We start from the raw sequence: 25,017 nt of genomic DNA, 5'->3' as shown, positions 1-25,017 counted from the left end.
AATGAGCACAACTGAAGAGCGAATAACATATGATGCTGTTTATTCTGTTAAAATGAGTCAGTGTGGTTGGCGAGTAGCGCCCTCCTCAGGTGGGTATGTGTAACAGCAACTGAGAACACAGCAATACAGTAAGCTTATCAATGACTTACATTTAACCTAAGACTTGTAGGATAATACACTTCATTTTACCAATTTGATCAATCACATTGATCTGATTGCATATTTGATCAAAACAATTTTTGATTTGACAAGATTTAGTCTGTATATATTTTTTATTTGACGTTCTGTTGTTGTGCTAATTTGGAGCAGGAGGGGATAGAAAAGATTTGTCACCAGCATTTCTTGTTTATTGACTTTATCATCACTGCATGCTGTCGGCTGTCCATTCTTGTGTGCGTCTTCCACAATGTTTACACAGGTGAATACAGACTGCTGTGACTAAGACACACACAACAACGGATAGATGACAGCATGTAGCGGGGTGAATGAATGAATATTGAAATCTCATTTGTTTACATCAAACTCAGACGGAATCTTCCTGGTCCGACAGAAGGATGCAGGAGATGGGGGATGTCATACAACTTCCTGTCAAACAATCCCAACTAGCCCTTTAAAGCAGCGCAGCAAGAGAGCATTATGTTTCCTGGACACTAAAGAGGTCACACAGCAGCCTGCTCTCCTCTCTCAATCAACCACAACCCAACACACACTGCGTGAGTATACCCCTACACTTTCTTACTGCTATACCACACACTGGTATGTGTTTTCTTACTGGTACACCAGTCAGTGGGAGAAATACTTGTTAGTTAGTATATTTTTATGATATTTAGCTCAATGATCTGAGCCTTGTGGTTGATTGTAGTCCTGATGCTGTCAACTTTCAACCAACATCCCTGACTTCACTGCCTGTCTAAAAGTTATTGACCAGTTGCCAACATTTACTGGGAATTATCCAGGTGCTGGTAAGATGGCAGCCATGCACTGGGAAGCCAGACGGCGTCAGAGTTTGTTGGATCGTAGGATGGCGAGAGACAAACAGCAGGTAATATTTATTCCTTTACTACAGCTAAAATCAAAATACATATTTTATACAGTATTGCATGTGTCATTGGGTAATGAACGAGTCGTTCAGAAGGTGTGAATTTTTTTTACTGACTCGGGAATCATGAGTACACATCTCCATGAACTCACTGACTGACTCTCATCCACCCTGGCTACTGCTAGGTTAATGAAACAAGGAAAGCAGCTAACATGTCAATCACAGTGAACCTCTTACAGTGTAGTATTTCTATCAGTATAGCGAAGCATACAAGCATATTCAAGACTCTAATTGCATCTTGAGTACCACAAATTCCTCCATGTTGGCAGGTCTCCCCTCATAATCCAATTCCTATGGCTCCTGTCCTACTTTTTGACATGCACTGCCTTAAATCAATTATTTTCCTCTTCCTCACATGAGCTTGACAAATACGCCATTTTCACGGACTTATTGACTCACTGACCTATTGAACCCTGAATCATGGGTGCCCAAAGAAGACTGAAGATTCACTCATTCACTGTATAGAGTAGAATATATGGATGCTATGTGGTGATACTGTGTGGAGTAGAATGGTACAGTATATGATATGGTAGTCAGGGATGCTGTGTAGTTTGTCAGAAGAGTTATCCAAGTCATTGTGAAGAAGATGTGTCCTTCATCAGCACTCTGCTTGGTCTACTTGATTATTAAAACAAGGACATGTGACACTCCTGCATGAGGTCAAGCGTACTTCCTGTCAGACATATAAAGTACATGTATCACGTTGCTCAACTCCAGCCTTCCGTTCTAACCACTACACCACTAAACTTTTATAGGTATACTTTTACCTACTTTTACAAACTCAACATCTACTGTACCTTCAACTCCAATTCCTACTTTTATATTCCTATGAAGTGCAATTCATACATGCAGTGGTGTGAAAAAGGGATGGCCCTCAAGCTAATAAGTGATTGGCCAACCTTAGCAGCAACAAGTGCAATCAAACATTTGTGATAAATTGCAATGAGTGTCTTCCAGCACTGTGGAGGAATTGTTGTGATGGCCGCATTGGAGGCTTTTCCTGCATGAAGCGCATTAAATTTTGAAGGCAGCATCTCAATAGGACTCAGCTCAGGATGTTGGATGTTGTTGTGGGGTCTTTTGTGACCTCTCAGATGAGGCGTGGCTGCGCTCTTGGGGTGATTTTGGTTGGCCGGCCGCTCCTGGGAAGGTTCACCACTGTTCTATGTTTTGGCCATTTGGGGTTAATGGCTCTCACTGAGGTTGGCTGGAGTCCCAAAGCTTTAGAAACTTTTACACATTCATCTCACTTACTGTAAGTAACAATGACTTTCTCACACAGGGCCATGTAGTTTTCTAATCTAAGCTGCATTTGATGTTAAGTTGTGTTGTCAGTGTACACCCCACTGTATGTACTGTGTTCTTATGTTTATTTTATCATTTCATATTATTATTACTTCTTTCTTTGTAGATGTTGCAAAAAAGTGAGACGAGCTGCCATGCAATTGAATCCAGTGCAGCAAAGGAACAACCAGGTAGTATTATAGTATCACTATATACCGTGTATATATACATACTGTATTCTGTAAACTATTATACTTTTCAAGTAGCCCTCTAAATTGTATATTCATTTACCATCAACTCCTATACCCACACAATGACAAAGTGGGGTTCAGCAGTACTTCGCAAGTCCTCGTGAGCGCTTAGAGTGGGCATGCTCGTAAGCAAATCCAGGGAAATCCAGCTGGAATAGGTGCAGATTCTGCAATATCTAGAAAGCTTTGTGCGCGGGTTATGGTGTGCAGCTGCACTACAGGAGTCCACAACTCAACAAATGAGCATAATAGGTCCTCTATAATGTTGCTTTTGGATGCCAATAACAACAGAGGACTAAACCTGCCTTTTGAAAAAGTGCAGGAGGCATGACGTCTATGCTTAGCTAATATGCTAATTTGGTTAGGTAGTCCACTCTTGGAATTGAATGATTCATCTAAGGACTCAGGATTCTAACCAACCAAACACAGGAACATGAAAGAAAAACACAAAAGTATCTGAAGTCATCTATCTGGAATGATTGCTAATGTAGCCGATGTTAAACGTCTTATCTCATCTTTACTTTCACATGGAACACTTTGACACGAGCTGGCAATCTCATTTCATCAGTATCAACACTTTTGACTTCTAGCTGGACAGCAGAGTCCTCATCGCAACGTGCAGACACAGGTCGGCCATGCTGCACACATCCCCAACAGATACTCAGTAGGTATCAGCAGTAAAGCCACTTCCAACATGTACATGCAGTGCAAGAGCAAATACATCTGACATATAAATACCTAAAGTACAACATGTCTATGTAGTACAAGAGCAGATACTGTACATCTGACATAGAAATGTGTATGTGTCTTTCAGTCTTTGCAGTACAAACAGCAGTGGTGAGGGAAAGATGATGGAACGTGATTGTGTACGTCTGCACTTTGAAAAGGAAGCTAACCTTTTTTTCATGGTTTGTTAAAGTGGGAGGGTGTTTGTTTTGGCTTGATGCACAAATACGATTTATTTCTCTTGGAAATCAATCATCTATCAATAAATAATCATTTATTTATAGACGACTACATGAAGGATTTTACTTTCTACACCAGATAGTGTTACACCAGTATACAGTATACTGTATGATATCTCATATCTACTACATGATAACTCGTACATACATATCTCATATATGCATATCTCATACAGTATATACATGATCTCATATATACATGATATCATGAGATCTCATATATACAGGATCTCTCATTCATACATGAGGTCTCACACATACATGATCTCTCATAGAGATCTCCTACATACTTGAGATCTTATATTGCAACAATTCCTTTCATTTTACATGATATCTCATATATACAGTGAAGAAAATAAGTATTTGAACACCCTGCTATTTTGCTATTTCTCCCACTTAGAAATCATGGAGGGGTCTGAAATTTTCATCGTAGGTGCATGTCCACTGTGAGAGAGATAAACTAAAAAGAAAAATCCAGAAATCACAATGCATGATTTTTTAACAATTTATTTGTGTGATACAGCTGCAAATAAGTATTTGAACACCTGTGTATCATCTAGAATTCTGACCCTGAAAGACCTGTTAGTCTGCCCATTAGAAGTCCACCTGCACTCCATGTATCATCCTGAATCAGATGCACCTGTTTGAGGTCGTTAGCTGCATAAAGACACCTGTCCACCCCATACAATCAGTAAGACTTTAACTTGTAACATGGCGAAGACCAAAGAGCTGTCCAAAGACACCAGAGACAAAATTGTACACCTCCACAAGGCTGGAAAGGGCTACGGAGCAATTACCAAGCAGCTTGGTGAAAAAAGGTCCACTGTTGGAGCTATCATTAGAAAATGGAAGAAGCTAAACATGACGGTCAATCTCAATCGGAGTGGAGCCCCATGCAAGATATCACCTCGTGGGGTCTCAATGATTCTAAGAAAGGTGAGGAATCAGCCCAGAACTACACGACAGGACTTGGTCAATGACCTGAAAAGAGCTGGGACCACCGTTTCCAAGGTTACTGTAGGTAATACACTAAGACGTCATGATGTGAAATCATGCATGGCACGAAAGGTTCCCCTGCTTAAACCAGCACATGTCAAGGCCCGTCTTAAGTTTGCATATGACCATTTGGATGATGCAGAGGAGTCATGGGAGAAAGTTTTATGGTCAGATGAGACCAAAATAGAACTTTTTGGTCATAATTCCAATAAGCGTGTTTGGAGGAAGAAGAATGAAGAGTACAATCCGAAGAACACCATCCCTACTGTGAAGCATGGGGGTGGTAGCATCATGCTTTGGGGGTGTTTTTCTGCACATGGGACAGGACGAGTGCACTGCATTAAAGAGAGGATGACTGGGGCCGTGTATTGTGAGATTTTGGGGAACAACCTCCTTCCCTCTGTCAGAGCATTGAAGATGGGTCGTGGCTGGGTCTTCCAACACGACAACGACCCGAAGCACACAGCCAGGAAAACCAAGGAGTGGCTCCGTAAGAAGCATATCAAGGTTCTAGCATGGCCCAGCCAGTCTCCAGACCTGAACCCAATCGAAAATCTTTGGAGGGAGCTCAAACTCCGTGTTTCTCAGCGACAGCCCAGAAACCTGACTGATCTAGAGAAGATCTGTGTGGAGGAGTGGGCCAAGATCCCTCCTGCAGTGTGTGCAAACCTGGTGAAAAACTACAGGAAACGTTTGACCTCTGTAATAGCAAACAAAGGCTACTGTACCAAATATTAACATTCATTTTCTCAGGTGTTCAAATACTTATTTGCAGCTGTATCACACAAATAAATTGTTAAAAAATCATGCATTGTGATTTCTGGATTTTTCTTTTTAGTTTATCTCTCTCACAGTGGACATGCACCTACGATGAAAATTTCAGACCCCTCCATGATTTCTAAGTGGGAGAAATAGCAAAATAGCAGGGTGTTCAAATACTTATTTTCTTCACTGTACATACAATACAGGTATCTCATATATACATGATAGCTCATATACCAATAATTCCTTTCATTTTTACAGTAAGCCGAGGGCCAATGACAAACCAGCTGTGGGCTGCAAATGGCCCCCAGTTGACACACACACACACTTATATATATTAATTAATTCATTTTCTATACCGCGGGCATGCTGGAGCCTATCCCAGCTGTCTTAGGGCGAGAGGCGGAGTACATCCCCGGTCTAAGAAGAAGCAGAGTGAGTGAGAGGAAAGCAGTTTACCACAAGTAGCATGTAGTGGCCGTGGTCTGTGCCAAGTTAAGGCAGCCAATAAGAAAACAGGATCGGCATACTATAGTAGCGCCTAGTAGAGGTGGTGGTCTGTGTCAAGTTAAAAGAGGATCAGTGTATAACTTGGGTGCCTTTAAAGGTATAATGAAAACAATGGACAGCAGTGAGGAACATTTGGATCATCTATTGTCAGTGGTCTGAAGAGATATGTGTGGAACTTCAAGCTTCTGTGTAGCATCAGCCGGGATGGACAAGAAGACATGAGGTGGGGAGAACTGTAAGTTGTGCCATTCCTGATGCAGAAGCTGCAAACCAGTCCGGAACCAGCAGACATGCTGGTTATTCGACTTGGTGGGAACAGTTTTGGTTTTGACGACCAGAACACATTTGAACTGCAGCTGAGGGTGAAGATGGACCTGACTTCCATCATGAACTTGAACGGAGAAATCAAGGAAGAGAATCAATGCCGCCATAGGTGGGTTCTTGAATCACTTGAACCCATGGGAGAAATTTTCTGAAATACTAGATAGGACAGCTGTATTACTCAAACACTAACTTGAACCCACAGTTTGCTAGTACTAGCTGTATAAATGTATTTATTGAAATACACTCTTATGTTGTTGTAAGTGTGATTTTATTGTCTTGGATTACTTCTGTGTCAACTTAATGAGGATTTGAACAAATCACAGAGGAAATACTAACACACACAATGAAAAGACATCCACATCGTCAAATACAGAAAAAGTCTTTCCAGTCCCTCACAGCGCGGATATGAATATTGAAAGATAGAAATATAGATATAGAGTATGCTTGCATTGTGTGTGCCATGTGATTCTACGTGATAGAACAAGCTTTATTATCATTCATCCATCAAAGACATGAATGTTTTTCAATGGAATGTCTTTCAAAATAAACATCTTGGTCTTGTCAATCATCCACAAATATGCATATTTATATCATACAATAATCATAGTGACACAATCTTTCTATTATATACATAGAAAAAGTCCCAACTATATACATGTTGAAGTCAAAGCATGGCATTGTACACAATGCTTGTGCATGCCCGTGTTATAGTAGTAGTAGTAGTAGTAGTAGTAGTAGTATTCAAGCATATTTTCAAAGTGCACCTCAGCACAATTTAATCCCTCAATATTTGACTTGTACTACTGACAGTAGTGTACTATTGATTGTACTAACATTGACAATAAACATAGGGTACAGGGCAAGATGGCGTTCTTCCTTTACGTGAGAACAAAGTAGAAATATTCATTCCCCTTTCAGCATGACGTGTACAAACACATACAGTAGCACCTAGCAAGCTAACCAATAAAGACAAAATCACTTACAGCATGTATGTTTCCTCACCAATAGCACCCAATTTCAATCACTCCACTTTTTTATTTTTATGTTTACACACAGAAAGCAAGCAGTGGGACACAATATGGTGACCATGAGCTACAGTAGCAATGGCCATAATAACACAGCAGCATGTGTATCTACAAAACTATATCACCATCAGCTTCATCTTCCATGCTGCCAAAAGCCCACACTAACATCTACACCATATTTAACTAAGGCGTGGTCTACCGCCTCCATATAAACTAAGGTGTGGTCTACCATTTAGTCTACCGCTTCCATATGAACTAAAGTATGGTCTCCCACCTCCATATACGTAAGATGTGGTCTACTGTGTCCATATAAACTAAGGTGCATTTTTATCACATCGTCTCCTGCTTATTCAAGGTCGGGTCGTGGGGGCAGCAGCATAAGCAGGTAAGCCCAGATTTCCTGCCTACCTCGTCTAGCTCCTCCCAGCGGATCCCGAGGAGTTCCCAGGCGAGTTGAGAGACATACGCTGTTGAATTCAGGGTCTGCATCCTAAAAAAGTGCACATTTGTAGGCTGCATGACGTAATTGTGCTGCCCGAAGGCTGTGCGAATTAGAAAGTCCACAAAAGCTCCTCAAAATGTGTCCTCCTTCTCCATTGAGAAGAAGTCTGCATTCAAGCCAACCTGCACATATCCCAACATTCTTTGCGCGCTCCCATTCAGCCGTTAAAAAAGTCAACATTATGGTGCAAAGATCAAAGAATCAAGCTTAAATATTGATTAAATATTCATTTCTTTAGGCTACCAGCACAGCAGGATGCAGACCCCGAATTCAAACACAGCCATAGTCTCTCCAATGTGTCCTGGGTTTTTCCTGAGACCTACCGGTCGGACATGCCCTCAACACCTCCGTGTTGGGACGGGACGTGTCCTGGAGGCACCCTGACAGCATCTGGCTCCTCTCAATGGGGAGGAGCAGCACTTCTACTCCAGGTTTCTCCTGGATGCCAATATTTCTCACCTCTTCTCTAAGGGGCAGCCCAGCCACCCCAATTTGTAGTGTTTTTTAGTGATTTTTTATTTAAATACAGATGGTAGTATTTAATGAGTACTGTGTTACGCTGCCAGTAAATCAACAGACTTCAGATCATTGATGATGTGACATTTTTTACAGAGCAGCAAAACCCAATCCTTTGGTTGTGGACTAATAAAGCAAGAAAATAGTACTTATTGTCAGTGTATTTTAAGATGTATTTTGTTGTTGTCTACGGGGTGTTTTATTGTGAAGAGTGATAGAATCTTGCCGCTTGTGCCGCTCTCTCACGCTCATCTCTGTCCAACTGGTCGAGTTAAAGAAGCTCAAAAAAAGGAGGGGGAAGGCAAAGATGAGTGGGGCCAAATAAAGCAGCTGCATATATGAAAGGTCATGTGACGACATGAGCTTCTCTAGCCATGAGCCGCTGAAAAGTGCTTGGACACCCTGCTGACATTACACCATTTCAATACAAGCTGACTTGTACTCATTGTGTGTATTATTTACTTAGTACTTGTACTGATTGTGTGTATTTTCTGTTTAGGACTTGTTTTGATGTGTGTTTTCTACTTGGGGCGTGTACTAAACTAATGTATTTTTTGCTTAGGACTTGTATTAGTGTGTATTTTTCTACTTGGGGCATGTACTAATTGTATGTATTTTCTGCTTAGGACTTCTATTGGTGCGTATGATCTACTTGTACTTGTCAGTAGCGTGTGGAGTACCAGTCGTTGTCAGTGAGCTGGACGAGTTCGTTGACAACGTCTAGCAGGTTGTAGTTGTGCTTCTTCAGCAAGCGCTGGTTGAGGGGGCGGTCCCCAAAGCCCATCTCCAGGAGCACGGCCATCATGGTGTCCTGTGTGCACGCGTCCACTGGGTGCTTGGTGCTTGGTTGACATTGCTGAAAAATATTTTTGGGTACATTCACTAAAGCGGCAGGGCGATTATTTGACAAAAACATCAAACATGACAAACGTGAAAGTTGACTTAGTAAAATCATGTGCAAAGTATAAAATACCTGCGTGGGCCCTTGTCCAGTGAACAGCGCTTTGTAGGCGGAGGCGGCGACTGACAGAGCTCCTTTAACCAGATCACTGGTGACACCTGCATGCCTGACACAGGTCACAGCAAGGTCAAACATCGTCTCCTTGGATACCATGCTGTTCATTTTACAATCATGGTGACTTGCAATACCCGTTATACAATAAAAGGTAACACTGCTCTTGTATGACCTGCTGTGAGGCATTCAGGTTCAGACAAGACAATGCTGGACACCAGGGATGTTGGTGTTGGTTCAGTCCACTTCATGCATGCTAACACCTCATGTGAGCCTTGTGTGGGTCATTCACGTGTTTTCATGTCAAAGGTTCCCATGGGTGTGTACATGTGTCTTTTTGATCTTGCTAGCACTGCAGGATCTCAATGCATGACGGCAAAATGTCTTACTAATGCTGTTCCTGCTCCCAACTCCCTTGACATCATCAAGCAGCTCCTTCCTTGCCACATTTCTCCCAATCATCCTTACGGAAATCCAAGAAAATCTAGCTGGAATAGGTGCAGATTGTTGAAGATCTAGAAAGCTTTCTGTGGATGTTATGCTGTGGAGCTGCTATATATGAGTCCACAACTCAATACATTTTAAAACGTGTTTTCAGATTGTCAGGCAACATTGGGGACAATTCCCAGTGGTCCTATTTAAGTTTCTTCTACCACTTTTGTGCACGTTTCTTACCTGGGCTCCTCAGCGGTGTCTTCATCTGGGGCTGCAGTAGCATGTGAAACATCTGACTCTTTCTTTTCAGCAGAAGAGGCTGGAAGAAGCATATGATTGACTGCAAGAACATTTCAGTGATGCAAACATCAGGATATTACCATCATGAGTTTGATAATGTTCAGAGTGTTCCACATCCTCCTCAGCTGCAGCACCTTCTTCCACTGCTTTGCCAATGCACTCTGGACTAAGGACGCAAAAATACATCCACTTTTAGCCACATGCATGTCAGGCAGCACATGTTCATCCACATCATGGAGCATGACATCCATCCTGACCTTGTTACAAGAGTGGCTGGAGGTGGCATCAGGACCTCAGGTGTCAGGGGCTCATCGTCCAGCGTCTGAGATGTGCAAAGCATGTCGTTTGCACTACTGTTGCTCAACATCTCTGTTCCTGCAGCTGTGGCCTCAAGCGCCTTGCCCTGTTCCTCTCCATGGGAGTTACTGGCACCAAGTTGAGAGGTCAGGGTTTCTGGGTCTGTGTGGGTACTAGCTGGGGTGTCACCAGGTTGTGACAGAGCAGAGCTGGAACATTTAGTCCAAAACAAAGTGGATGTTACATATTGTAATGTACGCTGTATTACATTCTAACTACATTTATAGGTCAGAAAAGTGGAAAAAGCATAATAGGTCTCCTTTAAAAGCCATATAGTCATGCAGCATGAACATGTTTGTATAGAATACACAGTGTAAATATTGTCCACAGGTAAATAGTGTACCTGTACATGGACTCTCCCAGTGGCCGGCTGGTGTCAAAGCAGTCAGGAAGGATGATGATGTAATCCTCTGAGGAGGTGGAGGATGAGCGACTCCTCATTCTTTCTTTCTTTTTGCCTCCCTTGTTGACCTCTGCTTCTTTCTCACATTCCCTTGCGGTGGGCTGCACACTGTGCGGGCCCCCAGCTTCGGCTGGGATCAAAAGGGGACAACTGGTATAATTTGCAATAATTCGGAACACCCCTAGTAAATATACATAGAATTATAAACATCCCTGCGGATCCCCACAATGTGTCATATATATACTGTATATCATGTCTATGTACTGACCTATGGTGGTGCACTCCAGAGGTGTGGAGTGGGTGGGAGCAGTGTGGAGTGCTATCGGTACTGAGCTGGGGCCAGCCACTTGGGCTGGGATCACAGACAGAGGAGCAGGTAGGGAGGCTTTAAGAGGGGATGGAAGGCATGACTTCAGCACTGCGGGAGGTTTTGGGGGGTTGCGGGTGCTGGCAGCGGTGTTACTGTCCAGGATTTCATCACTTTTCACACTGGAGCCAACCTCAACAGCCGGACGTACCACTGTGAGCAAGCAAAATGTATACAATGCAATACATTACATAATTCAGTACATAATGTAATGCATGAACAATATGTAATTAATGAACGTAAGATAATACAAAAGTTAATGCAGAATGTAAGGTTGTTTTATGATATAATAAGGAGAATTAGAACAGGTTCCCGCATGTTTACCTGCACCAGAGCAGGATCCCCGCATCAAGGTGTGATCAGGGGCTTCCTCCAAAGTCATTGAGCGAATGAGCGTCTCACAAACAAACTGAGTTCCACTGATGTCCTCTCCCCCCTCCTCTTGTGCCGGGACTCCACTGTCCTCTGCAGCACAAACCACCTCACGAGGAACATCTGGTGCCACACAGTATCATAGTAAAACATCTTTCATCTGACAACAAGTACACATCATTCTCATAAAGAACATTTCTTCATTCACAAAACAAGACGCCAACATTCATAAACCAGGGTCTCAATACAAATATCATCAACAGTAATCAATGCTTACCCATGATGCTATTGATCATTTCAGTCTCTTCTTGGATCAGCCCCAAGGAGGGGCTGACTTTGTCCTGCAGGTAGCCATCTTGTGGAAGAGGAGAGATGCAGGGAGTCCTGTCTGAAAGACACAAATACAAATAAGACCGCATGAGTACACATACATATACACACATATTTCACATACTGTATATTACACATACATTCATATACATCACACATAGTCTATACATACATTCATATGTATTACACATACAGTCATATACACTAAACAGTGTATACACACACATACATCCCTATTTATTGCATACATAAATCATATACACAGTCTATATTTTCTTTCATGCCCCCCAGGATTTGAAAAATTATTAAGAAAGTGATCATATCTACATATATACAGTATTTCTTTACAGTATTTGTACAGTACAGAGTGTACTTGATACTGAAAGCAGGAAAATGCAAGGATATGGAGAGCTGTGAAGCAACTAAGCATATTCAAGTGTCAAAGTGCATGCTTAGTAAGAACAATGTGTACATGTTGGCAGGTCTGTACTAACACATCCCCCCACCCGAAAGTTCCCACACTACCCCGGTGCACATACACAAAAGATTATACACAAATATTACACATATACATCTTCTTACCTGTCGGGGTGTTATTCGGGGCACTCTCCAACTCTTGAACAATGTTGATGTCCAACAACTCAAAAGAGAGAAGATCCTGAGAGAAGAAAAGAAAAGGAGAAAAAGGGAAGGGGAGTATTTAACAGCAGGATCAATACCACTGCAATACTCACATACTAGACAGTTAGATGGTTTGCTGCTGTTGTTGTACATGTGATGGTGAATATACACACATCACAATGTTAACAGCAGTTGACTACAAAAATTGATGCTAGAATTGTATTTGTTGACCAAAAGAGTGAGCTCATTCCTCTGTAAGAAATTGAAAAAGCCAGTCATTACTACACAGACCAGGGCCTTCAGTCATGATGGATGCCCCCTGCAACATCCCCACCGTTTGACGCCCCTGTACAATCTGAAGCTCCATTGTTTCACTGAAGGATGGTGATGGTGCCCCTTCACTGTGCTGTGTGGAAAACATCTCAGGTGGAATCTCCCTGCCATGCCAGTAAGGTTTGAAGCATCAAGGCCGTCAACAGAGAAGAAAACATTCTTCCACCCATTTTTCAATGTCCCGTGTTTGCTAATTTCAAACAGCCAATTTTGTGGCTTTGAAGGAAACAAGGCCTTTGAACAGCTTTTGTCGATTGTTATTGGACTGCACCATTAAAATATATATATTACACTTTATATACTTTTTTTAATGAATTAATTATGAATTAAATGAAACTGCACAATGTGGGATACCTTGTACAGTACATGTTCTACATGTGGTGTATCTGTTATGGGTTCTCCATGATTACTGCTCTTACTCTTACTTATCTCTCCATTCTCATTAGTCAGTACACTCTAACAATGCAGATAAAATACCTGTGCAGTCAGCAGGTCCACAGAGGGGATGAAGTACTCTTCTCCGCTGTCTACTGCCAATGGAGGCTGTTTTCTAGATGCTGTACCGTCCTTTGGCAGTGGGTTTTTACCCTGTTGGTGCAGTATTACTTCAATAGTGATAGACTATGTCTGTGTCGCAGACCGTACTTGTGTTCAAGTCATCTTGCATGCTTTCTTACCTGTGGCGTGACACAAGGAGATACAAGTATCCCATCCGCCAACATAGGGGCAGGGGCCAGGGGGTCAACCAAAATGCTGCACCAGACCCTGGGTCCAAACTGCTCTCCAGCATGAGCCAGGCGCCAGTGAGAGGTGTAGGAACCATCCATTGAGGGAGCACATAGTGCTACACTCACTATACCGACCTGGCAAAGGATCATGCACAAGACAAGTCATTCCAAGCCAATAACACAGATCATGCTAACTTTGCCAGTGAAAGCACCACTGCCTTGTGAAGAAACATGCAAATGGCTTCAGCTTGTTTAATAAGCAACATGCAAAGAATATCGGAGTATAAGGTGGGAAGGGTAACTCCATGATGACACCACATTGTGTTGGCAGAAAGAGCAGCCGAAGCTCCATTTTGAAGCACGATGACCCTGATGATGATGTTCTACCAGGAGCATCTGTAGGAGGAAGTGACTAACTTGTTGGCATCTCACCTGTCCTGGCTGGAGAAAGGGAACGGATACTTCTCTCCAACGATCCCCAGATCCCACTGCCAGGTTTCCCCACATGAACTTCAGCTGCAGGAAGCAAATATCGGAGTAGGTACAACGTCATCACTGTCATCACTTCAAAAACTACTAGAAACTAGCCACAATGCTGTTATTAATGGTGGGGGGCTCCAACCAGTTAGTCATGGTTTTCTACTACCCATCTTCATGCTAAAGTAGTACAAATCTACTTTGATTTGTAGTAAAGCCTGAAATCAACCTATTAGCATTTGTTCTACTGGCTTTCATAGCAATGTGAAGGCTGCCTTGCTTTCTATGACTTCATTGAAGAAATGTAGTTTAGAATTTGGGGGGAAAATCCCGATTCCTGGGATAGTCACATGACAACCTCTCCTAAATGCTTCCATTAAGAGACTTGATGAGTTGTACCCTTATTTACCACAAGCAGTGTGGGAACTTTCACAGTCAAGCACTTTGTTTATACTAAAGCCAATCCATTCTTCTCCTTCCAAGTGTTACGATGTCTTATGGATTAATATATTATCTTTCAAGCAAATCGTCTGTCCAACCACCTCAGATGTGAAAAGAAAGTGAAGTTGCAGATGAAAATCAGGTAATGATTACCTTGATGCTTAATAACGTATCTATTTACCTTGGTGTCAGCGCTCCAACTCATTGTTCCGGTGTTCCTCATCTTCCAGTACTTGATGAACTTGGTCCCAGGACGCAGGCGGGTCCCATCAGGAAGGTTCTCATCCAGAAATGTAGCAGTCATGGTTGGAACCATCAGTGGACAGGGACGTTTTGGTCGCCTGGTTGAAAATGAAAGGAGATGTACCCTGTACCCTGCTGAGTTACTTTACCATTTTGGAAGAGGACCTCTTTGTCCCTTCATGGTTAAAGCCCAAAAAGTAATTGTATGGTATTCATTGTATTAACCATTGTATATATGAAGTGTACCCCAGTGTGAGCTATGAAATGGCTTCTGTGAATAATAATACATGCGGCAGTATTTTATGCACGCTATAAACCTTGCAATCCAACCCGCCTTGCTGTTTCCCAACGTTACTCGCTCGTGACGAGGCTTTTTTCCATGGGAGTTGAACATCTGCTGCTGTGTTAATGTCTCAGCAGAAGCTGTAGTATTTGATCAAAGTTACTTAAGAGTTGTCAGATCAAAACACTACATAGGACTTATGGCAGCAGCATCTACAGTATTTCACTACTTCCTGGTACTACACTATGCATCATGGCAGGTGTCATTCTTTCAGTGTAAACATAAAGCTCATCTGTTGTCTTCAATAATCAGTAGCCGCAGCTACAACTGCCCTCATTATTTCAACTTTGATCATTTTGACTTTTTGTTTCACTTTGTGGACATTGAAGAGTCCAAGGCATCATGTTCTGCATTGTTTTGTGACTCAGATGAATACAAAAGTCTGGTTCTCCACTCCTGTATGTGTTTTCTTCCAAGTCATGTTCAAATATGGTGTCATCTTACGATGCCAATGCTATTTATGGACTGGTCTTTGGTCACCTACTCAGGGCTGCTGTGCTGTGATGCTCGAGGCTGAAGAAGGACAGGAGAAGAGCTTCCATCGCGGTGGGAGGAGCTCCACTGTATGCCACGTCTCTCCATCCTCAGCTGTTTACGGATCTCTTTGACTTCGGCCTTCAGCAGGCGCTTTTCTGCTTTTAGACGTTGCTTCTCCGCCTTACGGAAGCTGCGGTCTCCTCGCCTGTAGAACCTGAACACAACACCGTCACATCAAGAAATGGACAAAGTACATTGTACTGCTTTCAATGAGGTATAATGAACTCAGGTTTAAGCTACTTCACATGTAATGTACAGTATTTGTAATGTAGAGATGACTGGGTACACATGTTCCCTATTAAGTCATTCCACACCAACATTATGATTATGTATCTATGTACTATACTGATATTGGAAGCTTTATCACATAATGATTACCACTTAATGGTCAAGGTGACTAAAAAATGTTTTGGATGACAAATTAGCAAGTTTGTGTGAATGCCAAAGGTGGAATATAAAGGAATCTACTGTACTCTATACTCTACGAGTATAGAACACTTGCCCCATCATGGGGGCGCCTTACCTGCTGTGATCAGGGGCAGGTGATCCATGCTCAGGGATAGACAGGGGAGTTCTGGCTCTCACCAAATTGTGACTTGGGTCATGAGAGAAACTGCAAGGCTCGCATAGAGTACATGATGTACACACACTGTGACAGAATATTGAAAGGAAAAAGCAATTATTCATGCAGTGCACATGACTTACTCTGCAATGCATATTTTACTTTACAACCAATGGCAATATTATGTAATATTACTATTAGTATTTCACTGACTGAAATAAGTCATTGATCATTGATTCTCAACTACCTGCATTGGTAGCCTCCACCTGTGGTCTGTCCTCTGCAGGAGGAGCAAGGAGGAGTGGAAGAGGATGGAGCCCCAGGCAGGGTAGAGGAAGAAATCTCAGGTACCACCTCCGCTCCGGCTATTGCTTCCCCTCTACTCCCCCCTGCTCCCTCAGCACCTCCACCCAGGGGCTTGTGGATACAGCACTGTCCAGAAAACTCTCTGCAGATTTTCTCCACAGCCTCACGGACCACCTGGTCTTTAAACTGATGAGATGGTGGGGGTGGAGACGCCATCAGACACACAGCCAAACTTGTGCTTGGAATAAGTGATTCTTCTACCTTCTCCATGTAAGACGTGAACCAGGCTGGAGGAGTCTTGTCTTCCTCTCTAGTCCCTTTCACTTCTTTCATCATCACCTGATTGGAAAGACATGCAGATCAATAAGCATATGTTCTACAGGAGATTGGAGGTTGGATTGCATGATCTTCCTCTTTCAACGTTTTGTGTTGTTTCTTGCAACATATGAAGCAGAAATGTAAGCCATTGAAGACAAAGGAATCTGTCTGTGCAGAATTTCAATCTCCCATATTTCTTTTTGGCTGATACATTGAAGGTTAGCTTATCACTTTGGGGAAGCCAACGAAACACCACCTTCGCCTCCATTCCTCGCACTCATCCAATCACCAGCCAGAACGCATTCACGGTCTCACAAAAAGTCAGATTTTTTAAACTCATGACAAAGATGAGTCATATCAGCATTTTCCCCATTCGGGTGTTAAAAAGTATTCTGGCAGAAGAGCCATGGGTTGCCGACATCTGTCCAAGGTCCATCACCAAAGCCCATCTAAGGTGAAATACTGCTGCTCTACAAGCCATTCAAAGAAATGTAGTGGATGCCTACCATGCCTTGTTCTGGCACTGCAGCCTGAACCTTGCGACTGACCACCTGGGCAAGAGTAGGACAGTGCTGAGGGGGTCTGAAGCCCCTCTTTGGCTCTGTAGCACTGGCCTTGGAGCTGGAGACCCTCGCAGGATGGCCACGCGTTTCGTACACGTTCATGTGCAGTCGATTTCCCTGCCGGGCTGCACTCTGGAAGAAAAAGCAGTTAATGAAATACTAAAAATAAACTATTGTGTACGCTAACGCTAACGCACACGTGCTTTTGTAAGTGATAAAGTGGCATCAGTCCATGAAGAGATTTAAAAACAAATAATAAGGTCTGAAAGAAAGAACAGCCATAGGAAATAAAGATCTAAAAAGATAAAAAATCTCTTTAGCATGAAGAAATGAAACATACCTTCAGAGCCTCTTCATATTCCACTGAAAGAAAAGCAGAAACATGAATTTGATTATGAAATCTACATGCATTCTTTCAACACGAGTCAGTGAGCCACAACACTGACAGTAAGCACTGATATTGGCAAATGCTGTATTGAAAAATAATATAAACCATAAAATTTGATTTCACTTTGGATTTACTGTATATATAATGAACTAGCCAAGAGCGTCTAAAAACAGCTGCTGGAGACTTACCTTGACTGTTGATGGACACCTAGCAGAACAACAAGAACAACAAGGTGTTATCTTACTGGACAGCTTCTATCAACACAAACACATCCAATGGATGCAACAATAATACAGTACCAAGCAATACTTCATTATTTCACTGCACTAAAAGATAACATTAAATCATTTTCAGTTTTACTGCACGGAAAGGTAGTATTCATGGTATAATTCATGCAAGGGTAACATTTATGTAATTCATGTAAGGGTAGCATTTATGTCATAAATGTACATTAAATGTGATGAGTGTTATTGTTAGAGACGTTGTCACCTCTTCGTTCTCCTCGTCAAAGTAGGTCAACTGAAGGCTGCTCAAACTAAAGGAGCGCTTCACCTGCACACACGATAGAGTGGTCAAGTCATATTTGTGTGTATGACAGATGCTGACAGTGACGTGACTTTATTTCGAGAAAACCAAGACCAGTGTGTCCATTTGAGAGGAAAAGTTCCCTTTTGCAAATGGTACAGCCATGTTAAAAGGATCAATTCAACTACTTCATGTGTATTAGTCATGCTAATATGTCTCTAGCTGCTAAAGCACAATGTATGAATCACTATCAACAGTGATAGGTGTGTTTAGCTGTTAGTTTTGTGATAGGTGTGTTTAGCTGTTAGCTTCGTGATATGTGTGTTTAACTGTTAGCTTAGTGATAGACGTGTTTAACTGTTAGCTTAGCGATAGGTGTGTTTAGCTGTTAGCTTAGTGATAGGTGTGTTTTTATCTATTAGCTTACCATGGCCTCCATCGAGTCCCAGCTCTTGGTCTCGGATCCCGACAGGAGGAAATTCTTGGAATTTCCCCTGAAATTGACCTTGACGTTAATATATAGATCCATGATGTGTCCACATTAAAACATATTCTTCACAAAACGACCAAGATTCGGTATAATCTCGTCAGTGCGTTGTGTTTACGTCGGCATCATGGACACGCCCACTCTGCACCTTTTGCCGGAACAACAAGCACCACTGCCGCTCAATTCCTTTCAAAATAAACTTCTGTCTTATTCAGCCTTCTTTTCTTTCTTTCTTTTTTTTTTTTTTACATTTTTTTGCAAAGCAGAATGTAACAATCGAGCGTAACAATGTACAATGTAGCGTACATTTGTTTTTCCACAACAAATTGTGTTCTTTTAGCTGACTATTAAGCAAATGTAATAAATGTAAAAAAAAATGAAACGTTTTCCTTGTTTTGTCTCTTCTTATATGACGTCAGCATTGAACTCGAACCAGGTTTCACAAACGTTTGTTTCTTCCACTAAATAACTTGAATGCAGGCGTGGAAAGGACAAACAAACAACTTAATTCTGTGTACAGCCATTTACAAAGCTTGGTTTCAAACACAAGTCCATCTGTGTGTGTGTGTGTGTGTGTGCTGTGCTCTTGGGTGTATTGTTGGCTTCCATTAGTGTAGATAAACATCTCCAAATACTTCTGTGTGTGTGTGTACCCTCTTTAGGGTGTATGGTTTTACTTTTTTACACAAGTGCCTGTGTGTGTGTGTGTGTTGGGGGGGGGGTTATTTGGGGTGCACATCTGGCCATGTGTGGAGGGGGCCTGATAGTGGGATGCTCCCACATGCTCCCACATGTACAAGAACCAGAAGTCTGGGAGAGAATTCTTCTAATGATCAGCCTTTCTGTGGTGTTGCGCAACCATTCTTGACGTAGTTAGCATTTTTAGGCTGATTCATCAGGGAGTAAATGTCCACTGAGATGTGGGTCTGGTTCTGGCAATCCTTTTCAAGCCAGGAGGAAGTGTGTGAGTGTGGGGGGTGGCGGGTGGGGCATCCCAGAACACTTACATTCTTCGCATCTTCCCACCATTAGACGCTGACTGCGCATGAGGACAGAAGTACAAGATGAACTCGCTGGTGAAATGGACGCTTCTTGTCTTGGTCCTGGTCTCGGTTTTGGTCAACATGATTTTGATTGGCATGATCTCCAGCAGGGTGCCCGCGTGTTCCACTCAGCGTGTTCATCCTCTCAAAGGCAAACATGATGAGCGCAGCCGCGTGTTTGCTGATTTGACTCGTGAGGAGTACCTGCAGGTCCAGCAGTACATGGTCCAGCAGAAGGACTTGGACATCAGGACCAGGCAGCTCACCAAGCCGTCTGATAACTTCCTGTTCTTAATCGAGCTCTCTATGCCCAGGAAAGCCGATGTGTTGGCCTACTTGGACGGGTTGGGTCCTGAGCCGGTGCGTGAAGCCACTGTAGTGGTTTTCCACGGATCCAAGGGCCATATTAAGGAGTATGTGGTGGGGCCTCTGCCTAAGCCCACGTACCACAAGGACGTTACCAAGATGAAGTACAAGACTGAGCTCCCCATCACCGCGCGTACTGTAACCGTTGGGGAATACCACTTTCTGACAAAGTTTTTGAAAGATCAGCTCTCAAAGATGGGGGACATCATTAAGGAGAGCTTCGGCAACAAAACACTCAACCCCTTCGAGCAAATGCCCCGCGGAATCCAATCCGGAGACAGAAAAACATGGGTGTCTTTGTTCAGGAACTTCAGCGGTATGTACATCCACCCGGTAGGTTTGGAGATGCTCATCAACCACGAGAGCTTAAATGCCTCCTACTGGACGGTAGAGAAGCTTCTGTACAACGGCCAGTACTTTGACACCGTGGAAGAACTCAAGCAGAAATACGCGGCAGGTTCTGTGAAAAGAATCGTTTACAAGGAGGCTGCCGAGTATGACTCTCTGATACCCAAGAACAAACCTCTGCAGCTCAGCCCCATGCAGTTTTACGCAGAAGGGAAACGTTTCAGCGTCAGCGGCAACCACGTCCTCTACCTGGACTGGAGCTTTGCTTTCGGACTGAGTACCCTCACTGGTATGAGGGTCTTTGACGTGCGCTTTAAGGGAGAGAGAATTGTGTACGAGCTGAGCGTGCAAGAAGCCATGTCCGTGTACGGGTCAGTGACACCTGGGATGATCCTCACCAAGTTTTTGGACTCCAGTATCGGAATCGGGCGCTTTGCACATGAACTGGTCCGTGGCATAGATTGCCCTCACCAAGCCACTTATGTGACCATGTACCGCTACATCGATGTCCCCAAACCCGTGAGGTTTAAGAATTCCATCTGCATCTTTGAGCACAACTTTGGTCAGCCGCTACGCAGGCACTTCTCCGACTTTTTCAGTAACGGTTATGGCGGCATGGTCAACAGCGCCCTGGTGTTGAGGACCATCACGGCAATCGGGAACTACGACTACATGTGGGATTTCATCTTCTACCAAAGTGGATCAGTAGAAGCAAAGGTGCACGCCACAGGATACATCTCGTCTTCCTATTTGGTAGATGGAAGTCTGAAACACGGCCACCAGGTGGCGGAAAAGGTACTGGGGAACATCCACACCCACTTCATCAACTTCAAGGTGGATCTGGACGTGTTGGGTGAGGAGAACATTCCTTTTGTTCTTCCCAAAAAGAAAGTCATGTACAAACACAGACTTGCTGGTGCTTTCAAAATGTAAAAGGTCAGGTCAGAAGATTTGTCGAAGATAAGATGTAGTCCAACAAGGGGAAATTCCAGGTTTCCAGCAGCAAAAGCAGAGTAGAAAAACACTCATGAGCATAGAAAGTACACATAGCATTGTCTTTTTACTGCTTCGTCACCTATACTAAACTTGGTTAGAAACATGAATTGACATCATGGTCATTTTGTATTGAGTTGTGGACTTCTGTAGAGGAGCTACACACCATAACTTGCACAGAAAGTTTTCTACATCTTCCAGAATCTGCACCTATTCCAGTTGGATTTCCAAAACTGTTGTTTCTTTTGTCTTTTTCCTGATTCCGGAGTCGCCACAGTGGATCTTTTTGATCCTCATACTGATTTTGGCTTGAGCCCTTTTTATATTGGTCGGAGACTTACAGTGTATGAAGTCAAAGAGTGCTTTTATTGCGTGCAGACAATCTTCACACAACATCAGGAGTGGAAATTTTTGCAGGATAAGCCATGTTAAAAAAAAAAGCTATCGATTGTGGTGGAAAAGGCTATTAGCAACTCCAGGCATGGGCGAGCTTGTCATTGGCATGCAGGCAAGACGTTCCATTTATGCACACTCTATAATGCTACACTTATGAAGCCTCATAGTGGCCAAGGGGCCCGAAACTTCTTCTTCTGCTCTTCATGAGGCCATCACAGTTACCATGGCTTGTGACAGCTTCTCACATTCATATTCATACATACTTCTACAGACTACAAACAGTGGTACCATCACGTAGTGGCTCTGTACCATAAATGCTACTTCATACTATAGAAATTGCGGTACTATCAGAAGTAGTGTTTCAGTGTTTATTCATCTTATGCTTTCAATGTCTCTGGAGTGCAAACTATCCATGTATTATACAGCATGTATATGTATTTGCTGTTATTTAACTGCAGGAGTGAAAAACGTGTTCCAGACCAAAGACATGGAGTTTGTAAACGTGACGGTACCATGGCTGCCAGGGCGCTACGCCATGGTTCCTCAACTGGTGGAGAAGCAATTGAAATCAGAACAGGTAAGCTTGATCTTCAAGCACTTGAAATTGAAGGCATGGCTCAGGTCGTAGAGTGGTTGCCTCCCAACCTGACGGTTGCGGGTTCGATCCTTCGTCCTCCAGTGATCATGTGGAAGTATCCTTGTTTAAGATAGTGAACCCCAGTTGCTCCTGATGCTGCGTCATCAGCAGGTCATGTTCTAAAGAAGCGCTTTTTAGTGCCTTTGAGGTGGAAACTTGCACATCAATCTGCTTTTAGGAGTATTGCAACACTAACCTGCAAAGTGACGTTAATGAAGTTATTCTGTCATCCCTGCAGGAGGCAGCTCTGCGTCATGACGCCAAAACTCCTCGCTACCTCCACATAGCCAGCAACAAAACCAACGCCTGGGGCCATCAGCGTTCCTACAGACTCCAAGTACTCAGCTTCACTGGAGACCACCTCCCTGAGAGCCAAACAGAAGAAAGAGCCATGTCCTGGGCCAGGTGGGGCCAAACTAAAGCCTACCTATGAAACCACCTATGTGACACACAACCACACAACATTCCTTTTGCCTTGTTCTGCTTCAGCTAGGTGGATTTTACCACTATAGTAGACCACTGTACTTTACTGCTATACTACACCACTGTACTGTACCACTATATTACACCAGTGTACTGTACCACCATACTACACCACTGTACTGTACCACTACAGTACTGTACCACTGTAGTAAACAACTGTATTGTACCACTATAGTAGACCACTGTACTGTACTGCTATACTACACCACTGTACTGTACCACTATACTACACCACTGTACTGTACTGCCATACTACACCACTGTACTGTACCACTATAGTACTGTACCACTGTAGTAGACCACTGTATTGTACCACTATAGTAGACCACTGCACTGTACCGCCATACTACACCACTGTACTGTACTGCTATACTACACCACTGTACTGTACAGCTATACTACACCACTGTACAATACCACTATAGTAGACCACTGTACTGTACCACTATAGTAGATCACTGTACTGTACCACTATACTACACCAATGTACTGTACCGCCATACTACACCACTGTACTGTACCACTATAGTACATCACTGTACTGTACCACCATAGTAGACCACTGTTATGTGCCACTATACTACACCACCGTACTGCACCACTATAGTACACCACTTTACTGTACCACTATAGTAGACCACTGTACTGCACCACTATAGTACACCACTTTACTGTACAGCCATACTACACCACTGTACTGTACCACTATAGTACACCCCTGTACTGTACCACTATAGTTGACCACTGTTATGTACCATTATAGTAGACCACTGTTATGTACCACTATACTACACCGCTGTACAGTACCACTATAGTAGACCACTGTTATGTACTACTATAGTAGACCACTTTTTCATTGTGTTTGTGTGTTCAGGTATAAGGTCGCCATCACTAAGCACAAGGATTTGGAGCAGACCAGCAGCAGTTTGTATAATCAGAACAACATGTGGAAGGCAGCGGTTGACTTCAGCTCGTACATCCAAGACAACGAGAGCATTGAGAATGAGGTGAATGTGAAAAGTACACCTGGCAACACCAAAGTCAAGGTATTGGAGGTGACCGTTTGTGTATTTCCAGGATCTGGTTGCTTGGGTCACCACCGGATTCCTCCACATTCCTCATGCCGAGGACATCCCCAATACCGTGACTGTAGGGAACGGGGGCGGGGTTCTGCTGCGCCCCCATAACTACTTTGACCAGGATCCTTCCATTCACTCTGCGGACGGGGTGTACATCAAGCCGGGTGCTGAGGAAAGCTGTGAGAACAACAGGATGGCTTGCGTGGCCCAAGAGTCCTGCAGTCCTCTCCTGGAACCTTTCACCTACAACGGCTTTGAGGGAGTCATTAAGTTCCACGACTAGACTTCATTCCTCCAATCCTCATACCTCTCTCTCTTTCTCTCTCTCTCTCTCTCTCTTTCTCTCGCCTCCTCTCTCTCGCTTTCCTTCACTCTGTGACAAGATTTGTATTACATAATAAAAGCTGTATGGTGGGGACACAGCCTGGGGTTATGATAAAATAATAAATAAATGAATCCTACAATCAGTGAGAATGAAGTGGAGCATCAATGTATTGCCATGTGCATATGTGTCGGGCAGGAAGACGGTTCACTCTGTGCATTGCCTTCAGCACCTTGGATCCATAGAACAAGGGCATGAACGGGGTGAGCCCTTTTGTCAGTCATACAGTCACTTTGTCTGGGTGGGTGGAGGCGGGGCTGGTGGCATACACACAGCATGTAGAAGAGTGTAACCTAGTGCAAATGATATTTGTACTTTTTATAAAGGTTGTGTTAAAATCTGGTGTCTCATCTTGTCTCTTCTGTGTCTTGTGACACGCTTAGTATGTACATATATATACAGTATATATGTGTGTGTGTATATACAGTATATAGTATATGAGTACAGAAGATTGCAGCAATGATTCATTCATTTTCTACCACATTTTCCTCACAAGGGTCGCGGGGGTTGCTGGAGCCTATCCCAGCTGTCTTCGGGCAAGAGGCGGGGTACACTCTGGGCTGGTGGCCAGCCAATCACAGGGCACATATAGACAAACAACCATTCAC

At 43.2% G+C, this 25,017-nt stretch overlaps 2 protein-coding genes across 2 annotated transcripts; one reads left to right on the top strand and one right to left on the bottom strand.

The window, feature by feature from the left end:
• Nucleotides 1–6,411: 6,411 nt before the first annotated feature.
• Nucleotides 6,412–18,820, bottom strand: nbr1b (NBR1 autophagy cargo receptor b). Its single transcript, XM_058049921.1, has 23 exons — nucleotides 18,623–18,820; nucleotides 18,160–18,222; nucleotides 17,859–17,877; nucleotides 17,623–17,645; nucleotides 17,226–17,414; nucleotides 16,663–16,740; nucleotides 16,343–16,587; nucleotides 16,057–16,182; nucleotides 15,481–15,687; nucleotides 14,592–14,751; nucleotides 13,925–14,008; nucleotides 13,442–13,627; nucleotides 13,242–13,352; nucleotides 12,393–12,468; nucleotides 11,758–11,868; nucleotides 11,433–11,603; nucleotides 11,010–11,261; nucleotides 10,682–10,871; nucleotides 10,239–10,487; nucleotides 10,062–10,147; nucleotides 9,922–10,000; nucleotides 9,208–9,301; nucleotides 6,412–9,090 (listed from the first exon to the last, which is right to left on the bottom strand). Exons 1-23 carry the CDS (start codon nucleotides 18,722–18,724, stop codon nucleotides 8,896–8,898), a joined length of 3,096 nt encoding a protein of 1,031 aa, XP_057905904.1. The 5' UTR covers nucleotides 18,725–18,820; the 3' UTR covers nucleotides 6,412–8,895.
• An 869-nt stretch (nucleotides 18,821–19,689) lies between these two features.
• On the top strand, nucleotides 19,690–24,645 carry aoc2 (amine oxidase copper containing 2). The gene is made up of 5 exons (XM_058049422.1): nucleotides 19,690–21,292; nucleotides 22,287–22,405; nucleotides 22,704–22,870; nucleotides 23,823–23,955; nucleotides 24,026–24,645. The coding sequence occupies exons 1-5, from the start codon at nucleotides 19,747–19,749 to the stop codon at nucleotides 24,308–24,310; spliced, it is 2,250 nt and encodes a 749-aa protein (XP_057905405.1). The 5' UTR covers nucleotides 19,690–19,746; the 3' UTR covers nucleotides 24,311–24,645.
• The last annotated feature ends 372 nt before the right edge of the window (nucleotides 24,646–25,017 follow it).

Source organism: Doryrhamphus excisus, chromosome 15 (genome assembly GCF_030265055.1).
Source record: "Doryrhamphus excisus isolate RoL2022-K1 chromosome 15, RoL_Dexc_1.0, whole genome shotgun sequence".
NCBI lineage: Eukaryota > Metazoa > Chordata > Actinopteri > Syngnathiformes > Syngnathidae > Doryrhamphus > Doryrhamphus excisus.
This window is presented reverse-complemented; position numbering and strand designations above follow the sequence as displayed.

What these genes read in the sequence shown, in the direction of transcription:
- aoc2 (XM_058049422.1), top strand. Translation starts at nt 19,747, where the DNA reads ATGAACTCGCTGGTGAAATGGACGCTTCTTGTCTTGGTCCTGGTCTCG. An exon ending in AGAGCCATGTCCTGGGCCAG is followed by an intron (nt 22,871 to 23,822) that starts GTGGGGCCAAAC and finishes TTGTGTGTTCAG; the next exon opens with GTATAAGGTCGCCATCACTA. An exon ending in ACGAGAGCATTGAGAATGAG is followed by an intron (nt 23,956 to 24,025) that starts GTGAATGTGAAA and finishes GTGTATTTCCAG; the next exon opens with GATCTGGTTGCTTGGGTCAC.
- nbr1b (XM_058049921.1), bottom strand. Translation starts at nt 18,724, where the DNA reads ATGGATCTATATATTAACGTCAAGGTCAATTTCAGGGGAAATTCCAAG. An exon ending in CTCCTTGTGTCACGCCACAG is followed by an intron (nt 13,353 to 13,441) that starts GTAAGAAAGCAT and finishes CTGCACCAACAG; the next exon opens with GGTAAAAACCCACTGCCAAA. An exon ending in ACATTATCAAACTCATGATG is followed by an intron (nt 10,001 to 10,061) that starts GTAATATCCTGA and finishes TGCTTCTTCCAG; the next exon opens with CCTCTTCTGCTGAAAAGAAA.